The sequence below is a fragment of the Mus caroli genome, unplaced genomic scaffold, assembly GCF_978045245.1.
Source record: "Mus caroli unplaced genomic scaffold, Mus_caroli_1 scaffold_3, whole genome shotgun sequence".
NCBI lineage: Eukaryota > Metazoa > Chordata > Mammalia > Rodentia > Muridae > Mus > Mus caroli.
The window spans coordinates 72,888,440-72,912,815 of NW_028227258.1; the positions used below are offsets into that span (position 1 = coordinate 72,888,440).

The window sequence follows — 24,376 nt, forward strand, 5'->3', positions numbered from 1 at the left end:
TATCCAGAATGCAGGGGTGGGAGAGGGCAGCTTGGAATCCAGGTTGGCAAAAGCATTCCTTGAGACCCAAAGCATCTGCTTTGTAGATGGGTGACATAGGCACAACGTCAAGTGTTGCGTGGGGGTTGAGGGGCGGTCCTGAGCTATGCCACGCCCATGCGTGAAGGGGTGCGGCTGCGCAGCCACAGTGGGTTTTGCCGGTGCCCCTCCCCTCCGCTCCGTTCCCTGCTGGGCGGGGACGCAGACGAGGTAGCCAAAGCGATTCCAGGAGGACTGCGGTGAGGAGGGCTCGGTCTGAGGGTGCGGATGGATAGATGCATGGATGGATGGATGGATGGATTGATAGCACAGGAGAGGAGCAGTTAAAAGAATAAAGAAATGGGCGATGGCTGGGTGATGGGAGACGACACAGAGTGAATGGACAAATCTTGGCGTTGCGGTGGGTGAGGACACAGGAGGAAGGCTAGAGCTGAACGGGGACTGGGACAGATGCAGAGCTGATAGCAGAATGCTTCCCCTTGCTCCAGCCCAGACCCCTCTCCTGCGTTGACAAACCAAACCCTTCGTCTTGTTCCCCACCATCCATCTCACTAGAGCATCCGGGCGGGGTCTCCTTCCTCCCAGGGTTAGGCTGGAGGACAGAGCTTGATTAGGAAGAATCGGTATATTCTGGGCCCTATTCTTTTTCAAGCATCGCACCCCCATATTCTGGGCCCCACTCTTTTTTTCAAGCTTCGCAGCCCCACAAAGATCAGAGTACAACTGCATTCTCTGATGACCCTCCTTTCTCCGTTCCCTGGAGGTTATGTTCCGCTCCACCTGCAAATACTGCAGTGGGAACTAATGGCCTGTCCGTGGTGATTTGAATCTCATTTAAATATTTCCCAAAGCAGCCAGATCCTTCCCAGGCCTGTTCTAGTCCTCAGTCACCTCCGGTGCCCTTACCCGTGATCTAGGTTTCAACCACCCCTGTTTTCTAGGTCTGCATCTACTCTGTCAGGTAGGTGGATGTGAGACGCTGGATCCTCTTGGTTCTCTGAAAGCCATACGTCGTCCTCCCTCGGCACCATGCTGTCCCCTCAGCGGGCTTTACTCTGCAACCTCAACCACATCCATCTCCAGCATGTCTCCCTAGGCCTGCACTTGTCCCGCCGTCCTGAACTACGAGAGGGGCCTCTGAGCACACCCCCGCCCCCGGGAGACACCGGGGGCAAGGAAAGCAGGGGGCCCTGCAGCGGGACCCTTGTGGATGCCAACTCCAACAGTCCAGCTGTGCCCTGCAGATGCTGCCAGGAGCACGGGTCCAGCATAGAAAATCAGCAGGACCCTTCCCAGGAGGAAGAGGCTGCTTCGCCTTCAGATCCAGGATGCTCTTCCTCTCTCAGCTCCTGCTCAGACCTTAGCCCTGATGAGTCTCCAGTGTCAGTCTACTCGCGAGACCTGCCTGGTAATGAGGATGCCAACCCTCAGCCTAGCATCTTGGAGCTGGGCTCTCCTCTGGCTCCAGCGGGCCCTAGCACCTGCTCTCCAGACAGTTTCTGTTGCTCTCCTGATTCTTGCTCTGGAATATCTTCTCCACCTGGACCTGACCTGGACTCGAACTGCAACGCCCTGACCACCTGCCAGGACCTACCTTCCCCAGGCTTGGAGGAAGAGGAAGACAGTGGGGAACAGGATCTTGCTACCTCTGAGCTCTCAGAGACCGAAGATGGGAGAATCGACGCAGGGAAAGCAGAGCCCAGTTGGAAAATTAACCCCATTTGGAAAATCGACACAGAGAAAACTGAAGCTGGGTGGAAAACCATCGAGGACAGTGACTCTGGTCGGAAAACAGACGAAAATACAAACTCGAGCTTGAAAACGGAATCTGGGAAATTGGCTTCTTGTTTGAACACCAATTCTGGTTCGAAAATAGATGCAGGGAAAACTGATGGGGGATGGAGAGGTGACGTCAGCCAGGAGCCGGTGCCCCATCGGACAATCACGTCCTTCCATGAGCTGGCCCAGAAGCGCAAGCGGGGTCCAGGGCTGCCCCTTGTGCCGCAGGCCAAGAAAGATCGCAGCGACTGGCTCATAGTCTTCTCGCCCGACACTGAGCTCCCGCCGACTGGGTCCCTGGGAGGTTCTTTGGCACCTCCTCGAGAAGTCACCACCTTCAAGGAACTCCGGTCGAGAAGCCGAGCCCAGCCTCCGCCAGTCCCGCCCCGGGATCCCCCGGCTGGGTGGGCTTTGGTCCCGCCTCGACCGCCTCCCCCTCCCGTCCCTCCGCGGAGGAAGAAAAATCGACTTGGGCTGCAGCCTATTGCAGAGGGGCTGTCGGAGGAGGGCAGGGCGGCCAGCCCCCGGGCTGGTGAGGAGGCATCCGCCCCGCAGGAGCCCGAGGAACCGCGCGCGCACGCCGTGGGTAAGAAGCGCGGACCCGCAGGAGGGCGGGTCCTGAGCCCGCCCCTGGTCCCCTCCTTCTGCAGTGTCCTTCCCGCCCCATCTCCAGGGCGCGCTCTGGGAAAGGGAAACTGGGTGGATCTTGGAGTGAAGGGACTAACTCTTTGCTCCTCTCTTTCCCGCCCCTCCTTGCCTGGCTGCCGGCCGCACTGCCCTCCCCCCCTGCACCTGGCCCCGCCAATCCCGCCTGCAGCCGGTCCCTCGCTATTCCCTCGGCCCCCGGTTTTCCGGTTCTCGGCCGACGGGCGCCCCCTGTTGGAGGGTGGGGGCGCGGGCGCACCCGGGTCCCTGCTCTTTACGCCTCTGACCGGGTGGTCCAATTCCCGGCTCCGGCTGCTGGGGGCAGCGAGTCCTCCGGAGGAGCAGCTCCTGCCTGTGCGCCTATCCCCAGTGGGAGCTTATTCTCCTCCAACTCGGGGGGCCTTGCCTTGCCTGGCCAGCCCCGAACTGGCACTGCTGCTATCCCCGCTCTTTCCCAGAAGTAGCACCTTCCCCGCCGCGGCGCCCCTACCCCGCCAGGTTCCCGCCCCCCCGCTGCCAACACCACCGTGTCCGCCGACCGCCCCTCGCTGGACCAGAAGGCCACCACCTCCGCCCAGGCAACGTAAGACGGACCCGGGCCAGCCCCGCGGGCCGCGCCTCGGCTCGCTGTCCTTCCAGTACTGGGCCAGCCTTTATCTGGGGTGCCTGGCTAGGTCTCGCCCTTGGAGTTGGGCAGGCTCCTTGCGGGCTCATTAGTCCCGGGGAGCCTGGTCTTGCTGGGGGTGAGGAGCGTGACTGCTCCCCTCGCTGCACAGAGGGCTCCACCTGGTCTGCCCAGCTTAAGAGGTCTATTGTTAGGGACCTGGAGTCACACCCTCTGTGGAATTCCTCCGCTAGGGAAGTTCTTGGCCTCGGTGGTTTGGACCTATTGTCCCCTCCCAGGAGATTCTAGCCGCATCCTCTCCATTACTCCCGCCGCAAGTAGGGTGAAGCTAGAGCCTAGCATTGACAAGGTGCAAGGTGACTACGTGGGTTCTCCAAGATTCCCCACCCTTTCCCGTCTGTCTGTCTTTTCATTGGTCGAGGCTCCCACGTGCTCGGTGTGGGTGCAGCCCTCGGTTTCCTCGCCCAGTCTTCTTCCTTCTTAAAGGCCCAGCTAGCTGGTCGGTGTGGCTCCCCGACTAACCAGAGAGGAAGGGCAATGGGAACTGAGGTGGGGGCGGCGAGGGCCGGGGTTTGCTCTATGCCCCAAGTGGCTATGTTCTTTCTTTCCCCCCTGACTCTCAAACTATGAGACCAAGGGAGCCGACGTCCTCTGTGTAACCCTTGGCAAAGAAGCGTCATCGCGTCCTTCTTCTGTCACTTAGTGCGCAGTTCCTGGTCGTTTGCCGGTGTTCCCGGGGCTCAGCGGCTGTGGATGGCAGAAGCCCAGAGTGGGACTGGCCAGCTGCAGGAGCAGAAGAAAGGTACTTACCCTTCCCGCCTTCTGAATGACCCTTGGTATATAGCTATCCACCCCAAACCCCCGTTGAAACCAGGGGCTTTGATGTGTCTTCCTTCCATCTCCACCCAGGTCTCCTGATAGCTGTCAGCGCTTCAGTGGACAAAATCATCTCGCATTTTGGGGCTGCTAGGAACTTGGTTCAGAAGGTGAGTTGGTTTGAGGGAGGTGTTGGAAGATTTACTGTAGTGCGGGGGAAGTGGAAAGACTCCGGAACACTTGGCTAGCCACGCCTCTGGACCCTCTTGCTTTGCACTTTGCACATTACTGCGCTGTTCCCAGGCTCAATTGGGGGATAGCCGACTGAGCCCAGATGTGGGGCATCTGGTATTGACCACCCTCTGCCCGGCCCTCCATGCTTTGGTGGCTGATGGGCTGAAGCCATTCCGGAAGGACCTCATCACTGGACAGCGTAGGAGCAGCCCCTGGAGTGTGGTGGAGGCATCTGTGAAACCAGGTGAGCCACAAGGGAGTGGGATCCGATGGGAGCAGGGCCCGGACCTGGCTGACCCTTGCCCCCATCCTCAGGTTCCTGCACACATTCGATGGGATCTCTGTACAGCCAGGTCAGCCGACTGGCCCCGCTGAGTAGCAGCCGCAGCCGCTTCCACGCCTTCATCCTGGGCCTCCTCAAGTGAGTGTGGCCCTTCCCCCACTGCTCTGCTGGCCTTCGGAAGCACCAGCATATCATGGCTAGGACACAGTAGTGGAAGCTGTTTCCAGAGACCTCCCCTCTCCAGGGTTTTCCCTCATTCTCCACCTCTTCCCTGAATTTACCACCTCTCCTCTCTCCTCCAGCACCAAACAGTTGGAACTGTGGTTTTCCAGCCTCCAGGAGGATGCAGGTCAGAAGCTGGGATGGGAGGGCATGGTACTGCGGGGTGAGGAGAGGACAGGCTCTCTTGCTGGTCCCTACTGAGGTCAGAATACACATCTAGGGGAAGAGTATGAGAAGAGACTCAGCCCAGGCTCTCCAGCCCTTCATATTTTTCCACTTGAGGTCTTCCTTGCCTTGGGGCCATCTCTTGTTCCCTACACCTGGAATAGGTCCCTTCCCCTTCTTGCTACCTCATAGCTTTCAATTCTCCTGTGGGTCTCTTCCTCAGCAAGGGTCCAGCTCTACCCTGAAAGGCAGGTCCCCACCCCTGTGTGTGTTCCCAGGCCTTTCCCTTTCTAGCCTATACAATGTCTCAGTTAACAGCACTAACTCGATAAGTCTCCCTCAGGAGGCAATGGTTCCACACGGGCAGAGAGATAATTGTCAGTCCTGTAGCCCAACTCTTCCGGCCTCCGTTGCGCACCCAGAGTGAGAGGCCTGAAAGATGTTTGCGGACACTGGAATTGGTGCAGGAGCTGGTCCGGGGCTGATGTTGGCTGCTCTTTTCCAGGCCTACTGTCCCTCTTGTATCTGCCCACCGGATTCTTCTCCCTGGCTCGTGGTAGCTGTCCATCCCTGGCTACAGAGCTGCTGCTTCTGCTGCAGCCACTGTCGGTGCTCACCTTCCACCTGGACCTGCTCTTTGAGCACCACCACCACCTACCCGTGGGCCTGCAGCAGGCTCCTGCCCCTTCATGCCCACCTCCCGCCCTCCAGCAGACTATGCAGGCTGTGCTGCACTGGGGGGAACGTTTGGCTCAGAGTCTCCGAGGGACTTCAGGGGAGACCACTACAGACTCTTCAACCCCTTCAGCACGCCCTCCACCAGGCAGCTGGTGGGATCAGCTGACCCAGGCTTCTCGGGTCTATGCCTCTGGAGGCACTGAGGGCTTTCCTCTTCTCCGGTGGGGACCCAGGCGTCATGGAACTACAGCTGAGGCGGCACAGGAGGCACCTCCGCCCACGGAACAAACCACACCAGGAAGAAGCGTGTGGTTGGGGCGGCTGTTTGGTGTGCCTGGGTGCCCCTCAGAAACTGAGAGTGGCGCCTTCAAGTCTAGGTATGTACACACCTGCGTTTTGTCCCTTTTCTGACCTTCCGGTCTCATCAGCGCCCCCCAGCGGCCAGTCAGGATCCTTTCAATAATAGGCAGGCAGTTGGTTTTTGTAGCCATGGGCTTTAATGGTTACATTCACAAATGATTACATTTTAGTGGCTACATGCAGTTCCCGATTTCAAGCTGAGTGGTGGTGGTGACGCCTTTTAATTTTTTTTTTTGACCGAACATCACATTGGCTGCTTCTGAAACATACCAGGAACGTCTCTTCATAGTATTCCAGCCCCTCTCTCTAGAAAGCTACTACCCCAACCACCCATTCAGCTAACTCTTTCACTTCCTTACAGTTCGACCTTGATTTAAGAATGAGGTCTTGGGCTGGTGAGATGGCTCAGTGGGTAAGAGCACCCGACTGCTCTTCCGAAGGTCCAGAGTTCAAATCCCAGCAACCACATGGTGGCTCACAACCATCCGTAATGAGATCTGACTCCCTCTTCTGGAGTGTCTGAAGACAGCTACAGTGTACTTACATATAATAAATAAATAAATCAAAAAAAAAGAAAAAAAAGAATGAGGTCTTCTCTAGTCAGGCAGTGGAGGCGCACGCCTTTAATCCTATTGAAGGCAAAGACAGGCAGATGTCTGAGTATGAAGCCAGCCTGGTCTATAGAGTGAGTTCCAAGACAGCCAAGGCTACTCGGAGAAACCCTGCCTTGAAAAACAAAAAGACAAACCAAACCAAAGTTCTTGATTTCACAGCTTGGCTTTTAGAGCTGAAAATATTTATCTCACTCTTTAGAAGAAAAAAAAAAAAAAGATATCTCTGACCCCAGTGGAGCCTCCTCATTGATGTCTGGGGACTTTGGCTCTGACTCCACACCTATGTAGACCCTGATGGATCGATCCATAGACCTTACAGCTGCCACTCTGCCCTCGGCTCTGATGTTCCCCTGTGTGCCACTTGGAGGATTCTTGGGTCCTTTTTCTGGGGTGGTATGGCTTTGGTGACCTACATTCTTCCCTCTAGGAGACCATCCAGCTGGTTGCCCCCAACAGTAAGTGTGCTGGCTCTGGTGAAGCGGGGGACACCTCCTGAGACTCCTCCAGAGGAGCTTGTGAGCTCACCAGGCAGCATGGTGCAGGCTGACAGGTAAGGGCTGGGAGAAGCTTCTGTGTGCCTGGGGGTTGTCTCCATAGTGTGGGCAGGAGGTAGTGGGAAAGGCTTGGTTTCTTCCCTGCCCATCACGGCTGCGGCACTAATTTCTTTGATCCTTAGCTTCTTTCTCTGGAAAAGAAGATGCTGGTTGCGGTGGCTGCAGTTGGGAGCCTGACACAGCAGGGTCTTGAGTTCCAGGCCAGTTGTGGCTCCTGCACAAATGTGGTGCACAGGACATGTATGCAGGCAAAACACAGTGCATATAAAAAAAAAAAAGCACATGAAAACCTTTTTTTTAAAATGTATTTATTTACTTTATGTATGTAAGTACACTGTTGCTCTCTTCAGAGACACCAGATGAGAGAGCATCAGATCCCATTACAGATGGTTGTGAGCCACCACGTGGTTGCTGGGATTTGAACTCAGGACCTCCAGAAGAGCAGTGAGTGTTCTTAACCCCTGAGCCATCTCTCCAGCCCCCCAAAAACTGTTTTTTGAGACAGGGTTTCATTATGTAGACCACGATGGCCTTTAACTCATAGAAATTCATCTGCATTGCTAAAGAAACATTATGCAGAGTCAGATTTATTTATTTATTTGAGACAAGGTTTTCTTGTATAGCCTTGGCTGTCCTGATACTTGCTTTGTAGACCAGGCTGTCCTTGAACTCAGAGAGATCTGCCTACCTTTGCTGGGACTAAAAGTGTGTGCTACCAAACTCTGGTTTCTTTTTTATACAGGGTTTGTTTATGTAGCCTAAAGTGGCCTTGAACTCAGTATGTCTCAGCCTCTCAAGTGCTGGTGTTAATGGTGTGCACTACCATGCCTGCTTAGACTTCTATTTTAAGGCCCTGTTTCTTCTGGGTATTTTCAGTCCATTTGAAATGAGCTTCTTTTTTTTTTTTTTTAGATTTATTATTATAATTAATTACACTGTAGCTATCTTCAGACACGGCAGAAGAGGGCGTCAGATCTCATTACAGGTGGCTGTGAGCCACCATGTGGTTGCTGGGATTTAAACTCAGGACCTTCGGTAGAGCAGTTAGTGCTCTTACATGCTGAGCCAATCTCTACATTCCCCCTGAATTGAGCTTTTTACATTACTTGTATTTATTTGGGAGGCAGGGTCTTACTATGTAGCTTAGGTTGCTGGAACGTGGAGACCTGAGTGCTGGCATTACTGGTATGTGCTGTCACACCTCACCTGAATTAAGTTTTGGACAGTCATCTTCTCAGGCACTTCTTTGTGCCAGGATAGAACAAATATGACCCCATTTTGTTCATACCCCACTTTTAAGAAGCACATAGTCCACTGGAGATGAGGGTGGCTGGCATGTCAGAGAAGCCTGGCCACACATAGTGGTATGTCTGTAGCCTGGCTAGGAGCAGACAAGGGAGCTGCAAGCCGTTGGAACCCCTGGGATCCCTGGCTTGGGGCTCAGGTGTTTTCAGTATTGGTTCTGGCATGTGTCTGGAAGGGAAAGTGGAAGTCACAGTGAGGGGACTTAAGTGTGGAGAGTGGAACTGTGGCACCTGACAGATGGATCAGCCAGCCAGCCAAGGACCCAGCGTGTCATTCCGAGGCAGTGACAACCCTTGAAGGGGCTAGAGTCTGAGGATGGGACACTTGGTTATGCTTCAGGAAGATCTGTGACTGGCATGTGGAGAGGGGAGGGGAAACCAAGAGAAGGTCTTGGAGATAAAGGATGCCATGTAGCGAGTGCCCCAGAGAAGCTAGAGATCCAAATCAGGGCAAGGTTGTCCAGCTGAAGAGCACAGAGGAGATGAGGGATGGATTGCCAAGAACAGAAGAGTGGGTGCTCACCCCACATCAGGAAGGCCATCTTATTTGCATATGCGTAATTTGAAACACCAGAGGGAAGTGCAGTTTCAAGTGAGCATTTCAAGAGTGGATTGTGGTTCAGGAGGGCCAGGGCCCCAGAGTCCACATGTCAATGGGTGACCCATATCTCCAGCAAGTGTTGGCTGAACCAGCAGGCCAATCTGCCATAGGACAGGCCAGCCCGGGGACCGGGACATTCTGTCCCTTCACCCTTCTTCTTGACTTTCCGCAGGGCAGTCCGGGCTCTCTGTGACCACACTGCTGCAGGACCTGACCAGTTGAGCTTCCAGCGTGGGGAAGTACTTCGAGTCATTGCCACAGTGGATGAAGACTGGCTTCGCTGTGGGCGGGATGGTGTGGAGGGACTGGTGCCCGTGGGATACACTTCCCTTGTTCTGTAGCTCAGAGCCTGCCTCCTTTCCCTAGGCTCATGAGTATTGTCCATGTGAACTTACCATGCCAGGGGCACTTGTCCTTCTGCAAACCCACATTTCTTCCCATATCTATTTCTGTGGACAGTTAAAAATAAACTTTCCTTCCTCCCTCACCACCCACCTGTGAGGTGAAATCTGCTCTTGCAAATATGTAGAAGGGACTTCCTGTCCACAGGATTCCTCTTCTCCATCTGCACAAGAGAACACTGTCCTTCCTATCTGCAAGTCAGTATCTATGCCACCTCCTCCTTCACCCAAGTGGACTGTGCCAGTATAGTACACATGCCTTTGCCCCCAACCCTGCAGGACCTGTGGTCTCCTCACTCTGTCTCTAGCCCTTGTTGCCTGTATTTAAGATGTACTCCTGCTGTGCTAAGTGCTGGACAGAAGCCTGGACACCCCTGGTGGGTGGGCCTGTGGCGTTGGTCTGCCTCTTTCCTTCTTTGTCCCAATAAAACGTGGGAGTTGAACAGATATGTGTCCCTGTGGGTTTCACCATATAGGTACTGCTGTGGGGGAGGGAAGTACTTTGATTGTAGTCCAAGGCAGATAATTTTTCCCTAGCCAAGAAAGTTTTTTTTTTTTGGGGGGGGGGGCACGGAGACAAGGATCTCACTACGTAGCCCTAGCAGGTCTCAAATTTGCCCAAATCTGTCTGTTTTTTTACTAGTGTTAAAGGTCTGCGCTATCACACCTGGCTCAGACAGATGCAGGTTTTGCAGGGTTTTTTTCTTTTTTTTTTTTTTTTTTTGGTTTTCCGAGACAGGGTTTCTCTGTGTAGCCCTGGCTGTCCTGGAACTCACTCTGTAGACCAGGCTGGCCTCGAACTCAGAAATCCGCCTGCCTCTGCCTCCCGAGTGCTGGGATTAAAGGCGTGTGCCACCACCACCCGGCTTATTTACTTACTTATATGAATGCTCTGACTGCATGTATACCTGAAAGTTAGAGCAGGGCATAGAACCCATCATAGATGGTTGAGCCACCATGTGGTTGCGGGGACGAACTCAGGACCTCTGAAAGCAGTTAGCTGCAAGAGCAGTCAGTGCTCTTAACCACTGAGCCATCTCTCCAGCTCCCAGGTTTTTGTTTTTTTAAATATATTTAATTTTTATGTGGGCAGGGGCACATCCATGCCATGGCTAACATGTGGAGGTCAGAGGACCGCTGTGGGAGTCTTTGTTTCCACCCCATCACTTTATCACAGTGGTTCTAATGCTGTGACCCTGTAAGTCAGTTCACACTGTGCTGACCCCCAGCTATAAAATTATTCATTGCTACTTCATAACTGTAACTTTGCTCCTCTTATGAATTGTAATGTAGGGCTGGAGAGGTGGCTTAATGGTTAAGAACACTGACTGCTCTTCCAGAGGTCCTGAGTTCAATTCCCAGCGGGCGGTGGTGGTGCACACCTTTAATCCCAGCATTTGGGAGGCAGAGGCAGGTGGATTTCTGAGTTCAAGGCCAGCCTGGTCTACAGAGTGAGTTCCAGGACAGCCAGGGCTATACAAAGAAACCCTGTCTCAAAACAAACAAACAAACAAACAAACAAACAAACAAACACAAAAAACAAACCCTCCAAAACCCCAAAACAAACAAACAACCCCCCCCCAAATTCCCAGCAACAATGGTAGCTCACAACCATTTGTAATGGGTTCCGATACCCTCTTTTGATGTTTCTGAAGACTGCAACAGTGTACCCACATACATGAAGTAAATGTATAAACCTTGCAGGAACAGGAGGCCTTCTAACCACTTAGTCATCTCTAACCCCTGGGACTTCCTTTTTCTCTATTTATTTTTGTATGTGAAGGGACACGTGTGCCTTACATATGGAGGTGAGACAACTTTTGGTAATGAGTTTTCTCCTACCACTGGAGGTCCTTGGGATGGACGTGGTTCACCAGTTTTGATGGAAAGTGCCTTACCCACCGAGTCAGCTCGCTGGCCCCTCTTACTTTGGTTTTAGAGCGCTGTTTCACTGGCCTGATGGAGCCTGAATAAAGACTAGGTACAATGGAGGCCTAGCCCTGTAATCATGCTTAACTAGATTTTGAAGTTAAAGGAAGGGTTGATGTTGAACTGACAGTTTTTCGTCTAACACTACCAAGCAAACTACCTTAGCATCCATTTTGGTTAGGTTAGTTGAGTTTCCTTCTAACCTTTGGGGGAAAAAAGCTAAACTCAAATGTCCTAGGGATTCATTATAAAGGATTGTCTAGATAGAGTAGTATTAAAAAACAAAACAAAAGAGAACAGAACACTATAATTATAATCACGCAACAGGAACGCCAGGGATAAACAGACCGAGGCCTTAGAAGTGAAGTGGGGTTGCGGAATTTTATCTTTGGACATTCTGAGTTAGTGATAAGAAATGTGCTTTGAGGGGATAAGATCTTTAGCCTGCCTAATGTTTGGCTGTAGGTGTCTGCACCTGCTTCTATCAGCTGCCGGATGGAGCCTCTCAGAGGACAGATATGCGAGGCTCCTGTCTGCAAGTGTAGCAGAATCAGTAATAAGTGTCAAATGCAGGCTGTATCCCATGATGTGGGTCTCAAGTTGGGGAATCATTGGTTGGCCAGTCCCTGAGTCTCTGCTCCATCTTTATCCCTGCACATCTTTTTTTTTTTTTTTTCTTCCTTTTTCGAGACAGGGTTTCTCTGTATAGCCCTGGCTGTCCTGGAACTCACTTTGTAGACCAGGCTGGCCTCGAACTCAGAAATCCACCTGCCTCTGCCTCCCAAGTGCTGGGATTAAAGGCGTGCGCCACCATGCCTGGCATCCTTGCACATCTTGTAGGCAGGACAATTTTTGGGTCAAAGGTTTTGTGGGTGGATTGGTGTCCCCCTCTCCCCACTGGAAGCCCTGTCTGGCTATAGGAGGTAATCACTCCTCTGCAGCTAGGAGACTTAGCTAGGGTCACCCCCAGAGACTCCTAGGAGTCTCCCCCATCCCAGGTCTCTAACTCACTTTAGAGATATCAACCTTCCCCACATCGATCATGTGGGTGCTTAGGGATCCAAGCTAAGCTTTCTCCACTGAGCTATCTCCTCACGTGTTTATCCTTCAAAGGGCCAGAGTTTTGAAGCTGAGGAGAAGGGTGACCCCGTAGGAAGACCAGCAGTCTCAATTAATCTGGACCCCTGAGATCTCTCAAACAATGGACCACCAACCAGGCAGCATACACCCGCTGATATGAGGCCCCCAACACATATACAGCAGAGGACTGCCGGGTTTAGTGTCAGTTAGAGAAGATGCACCTAACCCTAAAGAGAATGGAGGCCCCAAGGAGTGGATAGGTTTGGTGGGGTGGGTGGTGGTAGGGTGGGGTCATCCTCGTGGAGACAGGGTGTAGGAAGGAGGCATGGGATGGGGAACAGTCAGACGGTGGATCAGGAGGAGGATAAAATCTGGAGTGTAAAAACAAAAACAAACAAACAAAAAAAGGGCAAGAGAGATGGCTCAGTGGTTAAGAGCACTGACTGCTCTTCCATAACTCATGAGTTCAATTCCCAGCAAACCATATGGTGGCTCACAACCATCTGTAATAGGATCTGATGTTCTCTTCTGGTGTGTCTGAAGACAGCTACAGTGTACTCATATAAAACCAATAAATAAATCTTTAAAAAAAACCAAACAAAATCACAGAGTCTCTCCTGCTCTTTGTTCTTGTTCCTTCCTGGCTCACTTTGGCCATTTCTAAAAATGTACCAGTTTTTTTAAAATTTATATATATTTTTTTTATTTTTGGTTTTTCGAGACAGGGTTTCATTGTAGCCCTGGCTGTCCTGGAACTCACTTTGTAGACTAGGCTGGCCTCGAACTCAGAAATCTGCCTGCCTCTGCCTCCCAAGTTCTGGGATTAAAGGCATGTGCCACCACGCCTTTAATGTACTACTCGAACACACAAATAGTTGGGAGTCTCTTAAACACTGGTACTGAGATATTTACTACAGGTTATTTAACCTTCCCAAGCCTTCATTTCTGCTTCTTTAGAATGGAGATAACAACTTCAGACTAAAAGGAGGGCTGCCTGACTATGCTACTGTGGAGTTACTGTTTCAGTGCTGGGTCTACACACCTTACTCGAGAGCACTGCTCTGAAAATCAGAATATAGCACACAGGGGCTACTTACGGCAGACACTGTCTACACACAAAGTACAACAAATGCGGCCCTGGGCTAGGAAGTAGCTCAGTACTTGTATGGTGTGCACAGGGCTCTGGTTTGGGTCTTCAGCTTTCCTGAATAAAGACAAAGGGAGGCCGGCATGCTGGCACTCACCTTCACTCTCAGCACATTTTTGAGTTCTAGGTCAACCTGGTCAATATACTGAGACACTATCTCAAATTAAAAAGGTGGCTCTAAGCATAGCATATCTGACAAACAAATGTCGAATGTCTGTCCTGTGCTCTCTGTGGTGCTTACTGGACAGGCTGAATCCAGCTAGACAGACTCTAGAATAGAAGAGATGGCTCATGTGGGGCTTAGGCTTAGGAGAGTGATGAGAGCGTTTCAGAGAGCTTGTCCTTAGAAACGAGGTGAAGATGGTGCTGGAAGGTACTGCAGGTAGGAAAGAGGCACAAAGACTCCACAGTTAGGAAAAGTTGTTTCCATTTAATGCTAGACTTTCAAGGATTGAGATGCAAGCCTTTATGCAATTACATCCAATGTTAAAATTGGTAATACATAATTTACAAAGATTAACATCAAAACAATCATCTATTTAGATATGCTTTTCTGTAAAAAGGAAATATATTAGCAGCATTTATATTTTCCGCAATCACACAGCCTACAGACATGCAGACTAACTCTGTATCTATTTGCAGTGATGTAGTGCTTTGCCCCGCATTTCGAACACCAAAACCCACCTGGCAGCTGGGGGTTGTTTTTATTTTGTTATTATAAAATAACTGAAAAATAAAAAAGGCATTAATTTCTACACCAGTAAGAAAAACAAGTTTTTTGCACTTACCTAACATTTGATTGTCTAAAAAACATTTCAGTTTTTAATCTTTCAACAAAAGAAAGATAAAAATGACAGCGTAGTGTCTTTTGCTTCTGTTCTTGCATTTTACAAAGTTTTTTCTTTCTTATTTTAAAATTTTAGTGTTTAACACTATTAAAGGAAAACATTGAATTTAATCTCTTTCTTGTCATTTTCTTGCTTTTGACTAAAAGGAGACCCCCAAAGTGCCCTTAGTCCTCCCCCCTCCCCCTCCCTGCAATGAGAAACAAAAGAAACCACTCCAGTGGGCTTGGCCATGCGCTCCCCAGCGCCACGCGCGAGCATCTCATACCCAGGTCTCGTGGTAATGTACAATGCTTCTCTACAGTAAGAAAATACTCCAAACTATTTTCTTAATTTCTCTTTTTTTCTTTAATAAAATATTTTGCTTTTTCTCTGCTCAAGGGGATCTATGCCATCCCCTCTTTCTCTCTCTCTCTTTTCCCTTAAGAATAACACAGAAAGGAGAAAAAGAAAACCAATGGAATGAAGGTGGTCAAATGTCTCTACCTAAATGAGTCAGAGCGTCGTCATCATAAGGGGAAGGAAATGTACAGTTAGGACATCATTGGTCCAGTATCGGAAAAGAGTAATGAAGATGTGTTTACTAATGTATTGCTTACCAACCTCACAGCACACACATACGCACACGCGCGCACCCACCCCCACATACACACACTCGCACACACACACACATATATATACACATACACACATATATATATATACACACACACACACACATATATATATTTATACACACACACATAACTTGGCACATTTAAAAACCATCTTTTCTCTTATAAGAACATCTAGAATGTATGCATATGCATGTCTGAGAAGACAAAGCAAAGCTTTTTCAATTTTTACGTGTAAAGAGACAGTATGGTCTGGTGACTTCTGGTCAAGAGACTGGGTGAGAAGGCGACCCTGGCTATACCTCCTGATGATGAAGACATTCAGAAAGGTGGAAGGGAAATGGGACTCGTGGGAGGGACGGACACCGGAACTATACAGTTAAGAAAATAAGAGTAGTGTTTTAGTCGGTAACCTACACTTAGAACAAACACTCAGAGAGTGAACACTGCTCAACAGTTCTGTAGTGAGTTTTGTTAGGGGAGAAGTGTAGAGGGGCTTATGCAGTTTTACAAACCGTTTTTCTTTCTTGGATGTGAATCTTTTGCACAGCAGACACACAGGAAGAGAAGCAGCATGTGTGCTGGCGGGGACTGGGCTTTCTCAGGAGGAAAAAGTATGTTCGGCAGGTTATGAAGGGTAAACCAAAAATAATTACCAATACTGCCCTTGGGACCCCATGGGGGCCTCTCCGCCTCCCTGATTCTACTGACTCTACCCTGGGAACAGAGGTAGGAGAGTGGCAGCAGTTCTCAGTGCTCCGAGCAGCTGATTCATGGCCTAGTACTTTGACCTGGTTGGGCAAGAAGGAAGAAAGAACTTTCCTGTTAAAGGAACTTAAGAGAGGCCTCAGCTACTGTGTCTGTCTAGGTCTCTGACGTAGCTCTTAGAGCTAAGAGATAAGTGGGGCAGGGCTGGGATCGGGACCCTTCCCTTTGGATTTTGAATTTACACCTGGGCATAGGAAGCGGCTCCTTAGTGCCTGCAGGATCAGAGGGCAACCCAGAAAACCCCAAGCTGTGAGGAGTATCAAGTGCTGTAAAGTACCAATAGCTTCCCTCCTCTCTGTTAACCCTTAGGAGAAGCCAGAAGGAGAAGTAAACCCAACCGGCTCAGACAAGCCTACTTCCTTTCCCTTCCCACCAGCTCCGAGTTTTTAGAAAGTACCATGTCAGAAACGTGACCTCACTCCCCTTGCCTGAACAGAACTTTTCTGCCCCTGTCCATGTCCAGAGAGCAAGAGGCCGGACTTGATGGTGCCGTTGGATCCCAGGTGCTCGCTCGAGGTTCTCATCCTTTTGAGAGTCACTTCCGAAAGCTATTTTCTGGTATAAACAAAGTGCGCCTTCGCAGTTTCCTGCCGGACCCTTCCTCCAGCAGGTAGGTCACGTCAATGGCTGAAATCAGAACCAAGACAGCACATCAGATGTCACTCTTCCGCCCACACTCTGGGTGTGCACTCTAGAGAACTCAGGATTCATGCTCTAGAGCATTAGGTCTGCTCTGAGTCCTAAGGTCTTGTTTTGAAGTGTGCCCTGGCTCTCAAAAAGAAAAGAAAAATGGTTCTCTAGGGTTTGAAAGACACCATCTGATCTTAGCATCACTCCAAAGACATGACTGAGCCAAGTTTATGAAAGAATGAAACCATTTTCTTAGAACATGTTCCATGTTGGCATAATAATTAGACTTTGTTCTAAATCTGGACAAAACTAAGTGGTTTGGGTCTTGGCTCAGCGGTTAAGAGCACCGACTGCTCTTCCGAAGGTCCGGAGTTCAAATCCCAGCAACCACATGGTGGCTCACAACCATCCGTAGTGAGATCTGACGCCCTCTTCTGATGTCTCTGAAGACAGCTATAGTCTACTTATATATAATAATAATAAAGTTAAAAAAAAACCCAAAAACAACTCAGAGGTATAATGTATTCTCTATTACATCTAAGGTACTAGGTTTATTTTCCAGTACAGCACACATGCTCAGACACACACATAGACACACATACACACAGACACACACACACATAGACACACACACACACACAGACACACACACACAGACACACACACATAGACACACACACATAGACACACACACATAGACACACACATAGACACACACACATAGATACACACACAGAGTTGCTTTTTTACTTCTTTTTTATTTACCTCTCATTTATTTTCTAGCCTAATTATGAGCCCGAGTCTTACCATTTTTCCCAGGTATTTTCTCAAGGAGGTTGAGCAGGATCTGGTTGAGCCGTTCCCTCTGGCTGTGCCTTCGCTCCTCAGGTGTGCTGGCTAACTGGGCTTCTTGACTGCTCTCCTCTGGTTTCTTTTCAGTGTCCCCGATGTCCCCAGTGGCTCTTTCCTGGTCTGGCTCCTCAGGGCTGGGCACTTCCCTGGCTGCTTGCTCCTGACTAGCCAGCACCTCTTCAATCAAGGGCAAAGCATCATCTTCTTGTCCTAGGTCTTTTAGGGGTGGCTTTGAGCGTTCAGACTTCCAGGATGATCTGCCAAAAGGATGCGTGAATTCAGGGCAAGGCCAAACAAGGCACTTGGAGGGTGGGAAAATGACACCAAGGAGCCTAAGGATGGCCTGAGAGCCTGGAATCTGGCTTGAGTTACAAAATCTGAATGTTAACACTAGAACCCAAATCTTTCTCCTATCTTTGCAAACTTTTCTCTGAGATTTAATCTTTTCTTTTTATGTTCATTTGTGCATGCTAGTATTCTACCACTTAGAAGTTAATTTAATTTCCATTTTTGAAATTAAACCTTTCTTCTTGGTCTCAGAAATCTGAAGCAAAAATGAGATAAAATTCCATGAACACCCCTGGCCTGGTAAAGCTGCTTAGTTCCCTTTGATTGCTTTAGGAACACAATGGACACACAGCCTGTGATACCTGCAGTCCGACTACAGTAACCTCTGAATAGAAGTCTACTGTGCTTACATCACTTTTCACACCTGTGTCAATGTGTGCAAGCACGCCTGTGTGAATGTGTGCATGTATGCATGCACGTGTGTATGTATGTGAGTGTAGGTGCCCACGGAGGGCAGGAGGTGTTGGATCCCCTGGAGTGAGATTTACAGGTGGCCATGTACAAATGGACATGGATGGGTACAGGGAACAGAATTCATGTCCTCTATAAGAACAGTAAAGGCTCTTAACCACTGAGTCATTCCTACAGTCCCAGCAGTGGCTATTTATGCTCTTAACTGAGAGACAATAGAAAAAGCCTTCATGAGGAACATCCTTTTCATTTACAAAACAAGCAAAGACTGTAAATGTGAACAGTGCAATACTGTCTCTCACTCTCTCTTTTTTTTCAAGGCATGGTTTCTGTGTATAGCCCTGGCTGTCCTCAAACTCAGAAATCCGCCTGCCTCTGCCTCCCAAGTGCTGGGGTTAAAGGCGTGCGCCACCACTGCCCAGCTGACTGTATCTCTTTTAACAGATGCATCATCATTTTATGGAGAAAGTTCAGTTCATAAAGATATATTCTGAGTCCATCTGCAGTTCTGTTGCTCACCTTCTCTTTCTCTTATCTTTGCATCCCCCTATTCTCCCTAAGGATTTGTAATGGTACTGCATCTCTCCCACTTTCGTGATAGCATTACACTGGGCTACCCTACACAGAATAGCCAATGCCAGTAGTAAAGACAATGAGGAGCTACTGGCTTTCTTGTTCTATATTATCTCCTGGCTAACCCCTTAAAACCCTTATATTCTTCTAAGACTCACCGTCCTCCATTCCTCTTGTAGTTGTCTGGGACATAATGAGGCTGCAGAAAAACAAGGGGTGGGGAAAGAGGGAGGTAGACACATTAATGTTGGATCTGATCTGGGGTCACTAGTGTAAGGAAGGCAATTTGGGCGGCCTGCCTATCTATCTATCTATCTATCTATCTATCTATCTATCTATCTATCTATCTATCTATCTAGGGATGCTGACATCTTCCTTTTTTGCTTTGCTTTTTTTCTTTTTCTTTTTAAATTTATTTATTTATTTTATGTATATGAGTACACTATAGCTGTACAGATGGTTTGAGCCTTCATGTGGTTGTTGGGTATTGAGTTTTTAGGACCTCTGCTCGTTCTAGTTGGCCCTGCTTGCTCTAGTTGGCCCCGCTCAGTCCCTGCTCACTCCGGTCCAAAGATTTATTTATTATTATACATAAGTAGCTGTCTTCAGACGCACTAGAAGAGGGAGTCAGATTCCATTACAGATGGTTGTGAGCCACCATGTGGTTGCTAGGATTTGAACTCAGGACCTTCAGAAGAGTAGTCAGTGTTCTTACCCACTGAGCCATCTCGCCAGCCCCCTCTTTTCCCTTTTTTACCACCAGGAATCAAATCACTTTTTCTGTCTCATGCCCCTACCAAAATGTTTTATGCTGTTATAGGCTCATAGCAGTTACAGGATAGAACCTCTGTAAGCCAAAATAATGTTTTAAGCAGATTATCTCAGGAAGTCTGCCATAGCAAGAGAGAGCTGACTAAAACACTCTCACTTTAGAAGAACAAAAAAGGATGAGGAGCCTGTCAGTTAGGGTTTCATTACAACAAAGAAATGAAAATGACCAAAATCCTATATAGCAATGAATGAAAGTCATTGGTCTGTATTCTCAGCAACTAGAAAAAAAATACCCAGGGAGGAGGCGAGAACGAGAAATGTAAACATGAGCAAGTAGTCTACCAAGAAGCTACTTTTCAGATTCATTTAATGATCTTATCTTACATTTAAATTCATTCATTCATTCATGCATGCATCCATCCATCACATTATATTCGGGTGTACAAGCAGCACAGCTAAGGTGTGAAGGGTTCTCTCTTACTATGTGGGCTTTGGGATCAAACTCAGGTCTTCATGCTCTGAGGCAACTGCCTTTATCCACTGAGCCATTTGTCTACTCCCATGTCTTATGCATGGTCTGTTCAAGGCACTAAGTAGCCCCTTCCTAGCTGGCCTAGCTTGCCATACAGGCCATGCTGGCTTCAAAATCACCTGCTTCTGCATCTGCAGGAAGACTGGGATTAATGGTGTCTGTCTTCACACCCAGCCATGTCTTGTATTTTTGATTTAGACGTAAGAAAAATAAAACATCAAAGAGTTTTTACAAGTTAAGATTGCGTGGAGTTCCAGGTAAGCGTAGGTTCCATGGCGGCTGTGAGGCCAGCCTGCACTAGAGTAAGTCCTTGTTTCAGAAGCATAGAGAGATTACTTTTACAGGGACTATTCTTCACAACGCTTACTGAGACAAGGGCTCACTGTGTCTAACTGGTCTAGAACTCGCTATGTAGACCAGGCTGGACTTCAGCTCATAGAGATCTACCTGCCTCTGTATTCCAAGTGCACTGCTTCTTACAATTATGAATATGCGGACAGGTAGGTGTAGAGTACCAGGAGAGTACTCCGCAGATAAAATATTCATCATACAAGCCAGAGGATCAGGGTTCAAATCACCAGGACTCACATAACAAAGCAGGGTATGGCCCAGTGATGGGTGTATGGTTACTGGAGTTTGCTGGCTATCAGCATCAGGTATAGTGAGAGACCCTGTCTCAAGGGCTTAATGGTGGAGAGCAGAACAGGCAAGCCAGTCTCCTCTGGCTTTCTTACTTGAGCTTATACACACGTACACACACTATACATACTATTTTTTTTTTAAAAAGGAAAAGATAGCAAGGCCTCAAGCATTATGCAAGTAATTCCAGCACTGAGGGGCATTCAGCAAGTGAACTTAGAATTCACGATCAGCTGAACCAAGTGGTGGCGCCCTGCCTCAGAAGAAGAGCAAAGGTAACTTACTGAGAAGTCTCTTTTGGGAGTGAGCTTCTTGGGGAAATGATCAAAGGCATAGGGTTTGGTGCAGACCGGATAGCGATTCCGATGAATCTTGTAAAAAAGGTGTGCCGACTTGTCAAGCCGATAATCACAGATATACACATCTTGTTCCTTTATTCCTTTGGGTCTCCCTGTAAATTCAAACACTGTTACAGAAACTGACTTCCCAGGCTCAGAAATGAGAAGTGGCTCAGCTGCTAAGAGCACTGCTGCTCTTACAGAGGACCAGAGTTTGGTTCCCAGCACCCAGGGGAGAGGACTCATAGTTGTCTGTAAGTCTGGCTCCCAAACACACCAGTATTCACACACAAATACCTACACTTAGCCACATTATTAAAGATAGAATAGATCCAGGCCCAAGAGTGGTGGTGCATATCTTTAATTTTAGGAGGCAGGAAGATCTTTGAGTTCAAGGTCAAAGAGGCCTGGTCTACATAGAGAAGCCCTGTCTCAAAAAAAAAAAAAAAAAAAAAAAAAAAAAAGAAAAGGAAGATCTGAAACAAGGATAAGTAATTGGATTTTCCTTTGTTTCCAAAATCAGCCCAGTGGATAAGATCTATCTAAGAGAGAAATGACAGAGCCATTAGGAGGAGACACTGTAGTGATTAGCATTCTGTGGTTGTAAAGACAGTAGAGTTTAAAGTATTGCTACCCAAAGGAGTTGGAGCATAGCTGTGCAAAACAGTAACAGGCTGTAAAGAGCCCAGAAACTAGATTGAATGTGGCAGGGGTTTTTGAGCAAACCCTGAGGGACAGAATGGTTCATGGGGATGGCATGACACAGAGCATCCTAAGGACGAGGCAGCACACGACAAAGTGGAGACTTCCTTTTAAATTGGAGAGGTGTAAGCAGTTTGTCAGTATGGAACAGAATATTTATTATTGTAAAAAAGTTTTTGCTATGATACTGAAATAAAGATACAGATAGCTAAACTCTGGCTAACCATGGCAACAAACACACATCAAGCTAGCTATAAATTAGAGCTTCTGTAGATTATTTGATCTTTGTAAAACTCAGAAAAACCTGGTTTCAAATTAAGGAAACTTAGGCTTGGTTAGGCTTGGTCAAGTATTTAGGTAGTGACATGAGATGGACTTGGATTTTAAAATTCTGGGCCTGAGTGTTGGCCTGCTGACCTGAGTTCAAGCCCCTAAGCTTACATGAAGAGAAAAGGTGGCAGTGATGCTGTGACTACATAAGTACGGTAAAAGGGACGCTGAGCCTTGTGTTTACACACTAAAATGCCTTTATTAGTTGTCTATGGTGGTGCACAGAAACCTTAATCTCAGTATTACAGAGTCAGCGGTAGCTAGATCTGACTCTGGAGTTCAAGGTCAGTCTAGTCTACATAGACAATTCCAGGCCAGGTTAGCATAGTAAGATCATGTTTCAAAATGAATAAATAAGTAAATATACCGTGGTTTATTAAAAACAACCACAAAAAACTCAAGAGGGGGCAAGGATGGTGGCACACCCTTTAATCCTAGCATTTGGGAGGCTGAGGCAGAGTTAAGACCAGTCTGGTCTATAAAGAGTTCCAGAATAGCCAGGGCTACAGAGAGAAATTCTATCTTGAAAATCCAAAAGAAGAGTGGTTCTCTCTGATGTTTCACAGCTAGTGTCAGTATTAAGAGAATCCTTTTCAGTACTTTTAGATTTATCTTTTTTAATGTCTACGATGTTTTGTCTACATATATGTAAGTGTACCATGTATATGCCTGGTACCCAGGCGAAGCCAGCAGTAAGGTTTGGATTCCCTACAACTGGAGTTATAAATGGTTCTGAGCTGCCATGTGGGTGCTGGGAATTGAACTTGGGTCCTCTGCAAGATCAGTGCTCTTAAATGTTGAGCCGTCTCTCCAGTGGCAAAGTGACCTCCTAACAAGCCTCCATCATTTATTTACCTTTACAGTAGGTATAAAGGTCCAACACACAGCAGGTCCCAACTACAGCCTCCAAGGGAATGATCTCATAGAGGGGCACCCGGAACAGCTCGTTGTGATAGAACCGACGGGATGGAGAGTGATGAGTCTCATGCGGGCGGAAATAATGGTGACCAAAGGCAAACCGTTCTTCTCTTTAAAAAAAAGGAAAAAAGGGATAATGAGACAGGCAAGCTTATTAAGTCTACCAGCAACTCTACCTCAGTGCCTCTGCTGGAGGGAGGAGAGGAACCAGCACTTACTTTTCATTCTTCCAGAGCTTCTCGATTCTAAAGATGTCAAGTTTATCTCGGTTAATGTGCGATAAGAGTCTGTAGGACTGACGGACTGGGTGGCCATCAGGCGTGCGCCGACTGTCCCTCATCAGGTACACACAATCACCTGGAAAGGCAGGAAACAAAGGAGGACATTCATGCTGACCTCTGGATGGACTCCATAAGGAATCCTTCTAGCCAATGCAGGCTCTAAATGGATCCGAGGAGGGCAGGCAGACACTTCAGCAGTTAAATGAGCGAGAACCTCGGTTCAATCTCTATCCAGTATTACAAAGGAAATCAAGGGAAAATAAAGCCAGCATTGTGACAACTGTTTTCTTTTTTTTTTTTTTTTGTTTTTCGAGACAGGGTTTCTCTGTGTAGCCCTGGCTGTCCTGGCACTCACTTTGTAGACCAGGCTGGCCTCGAACTCAGAAATCCGCCTGCCTCTGCCTCCCAAGTGCTGGGATTAAAGGCGTGCGCCACCACGCCCGGCTGACAACTGTTTTCTTTTTTTTGGTTTTTCAAGACAGGGTTTCTCTGTGTAGCCCTGGCTGGCCTCGAACTCAAAGATCTGCCTGCCTCTGCCTCCTAAGTGCTGGTATCAAAGGACAACTATTTTTAATTCTACACTGAGAATTATAGATGATCTCTTTATTTTTTGTGTGTCTTTTTACTAGGTTTATCAGTATTTTTTTAAATTTTTTTTATTTTGCCTTTGAGACAGGTCTTACTCTGTAGCCCTGGCTGGCCTGGAACTCACTAAGTAGACCAGGCTAACCTCAAATTCAGAGATCTACCCTTCTCTGCCTCCAGATGGGATTAATGATATTGTGCCATTACACCTGGCCAACTAGGTTTAAAGTTACTATAAGGACTTTGGATACAGCTCAGTTCTAGGTTACTCGACCTGTATACTTGAAGCTTTGGATCAATCAGCATCACAGCAAACAGAAAGTAAGTGGACAGAAAACTAGTGTAAGTCAGGCAGAGTAGCTGATACCTCTCATTCCAGAACTTGGGAGGTTGGGGCAGGAGGACACCTGGGAGTTTGAGGCCTGGCCTGAGCTGAAGTCTGAAAAACCAAAACCCAGTAATAACAAGATACAACCAACAACAATAACACCTTCTCCCTCCTCCCAAAGAAAGGCTATCACGTCAAAGGAAGGGACTCATAAGGCCCACCCATTACTGAAGAGCTACTGACAATGGTTGCTAGAAGTGGGGCACAGAGTCACAGTCCTCAGGGTTACAGCCTACAGTAACCTTCCCTTGCTGAAGCAAACAATATATCCTTCCACACAAGCCCAGGCAGGCAATCCTAAGCATGCAAACATGTGCGCGAGTGCACACACACACACACACACACACACACACACACACACGCGCACACGCAATG

At 48.4% G+C, this 24,376-nt stretch overlaps 2 protein-coding genes across 12 annotated transcripts in view; one reads left to right on the forward strand and one right to left on the reverse strand.

The window, feature by feature from the left end:
- Positions 1 to 204: 204 nt before the first annotated feature.
- On the forward strand, positions 205 to 9,767 carry Rusc1 (RUN and SH3 domain containing 1). 4 transcript variants are annotated; one of them, XM_021157971.3, is made up of 11 exons: positions 205 to 278; positions 981 to 2,404; positions 2,636 to 3,046; positions 3,792 to 3,890; positions 3,998 to 4,074; positions 4,208 to 4,382; positions 4,454 to 4,559; positions 4,724 to 4,770; positions 5,314 to 5,863; positions 6,888 to 7,010; positions 9,092 to 9,767. In XM_021157971.3, exons 2-11 carry the CDS (start codon positions 1,069 to 1,071, stop codon positions 9,258 to 9,260), a joined length of 3,093 nt encoding a protein of 1,030 aa, XP_021013630.1. In that variant the 5' UTR covers positions 205 to 278; positions 981 to 1,068; the 3' UTR covers positions 9,261 to 9,767. The 4 variants fall into 4 exon arrangements, with proteins under 4 accessions (XP_021013630.1, XP_021013631.1, XP_021013634.1 ...); XM_021157972.2 differs by lacking the exon at positions 2,636 to 3,046; XM_021157975.3 differs by lacking the exons at positions 205 to 278; positions 981 to 2,404; positions 2,636 to 3,046 and adding an exon at positions 3,118 to 3,637.
- Positions 9,768 to 13,871: 4,104 nt separating this feature from the next.
- Ash1l (ASH1 like histone lysine methyltransferase) overlaps positions 13,872 to 24,376 on the reverse strand; it is a 130,441-nt gene continuing 119,936 nt past the window's right edge. For all 8 annotated transcript variants that reach the window (XM_029475230.2, XM_029475227.2, XM_029475228.2 and 5 more), the window contains 6 exons: positions 22,966 to 23,104; positions 22,685 to 22,857; positions 20,744 to 20,910; positions 18,676 to 18,716; positions 17,141 to 17,442; positions 13,872 to 16,330 (listed from right to left, as the gene is read on the reverse strand). In XM_029475230.2, coding sequence (XP_029331090.1) covers positions 16,239 to 16,330; positions 17,141 to 17,442; positions 18,676 to 18,716; positions 20,744 to 20,910; positions 22,685 to 22,857; positions 22,966 to 23,104 — 914 coding nt within the window. In that variant the 3' untranslated portion in view covers positions 13,872 to 16,238. The remainder of the gene's footprint in view (positions 16,331 to 17,140; positions 17,443 to 18,675; positions 18,717 to 20,743; positions 20,911 to 22,684; positions 22,858 to 22,965; positions 23,105 to 24,376) is intronic.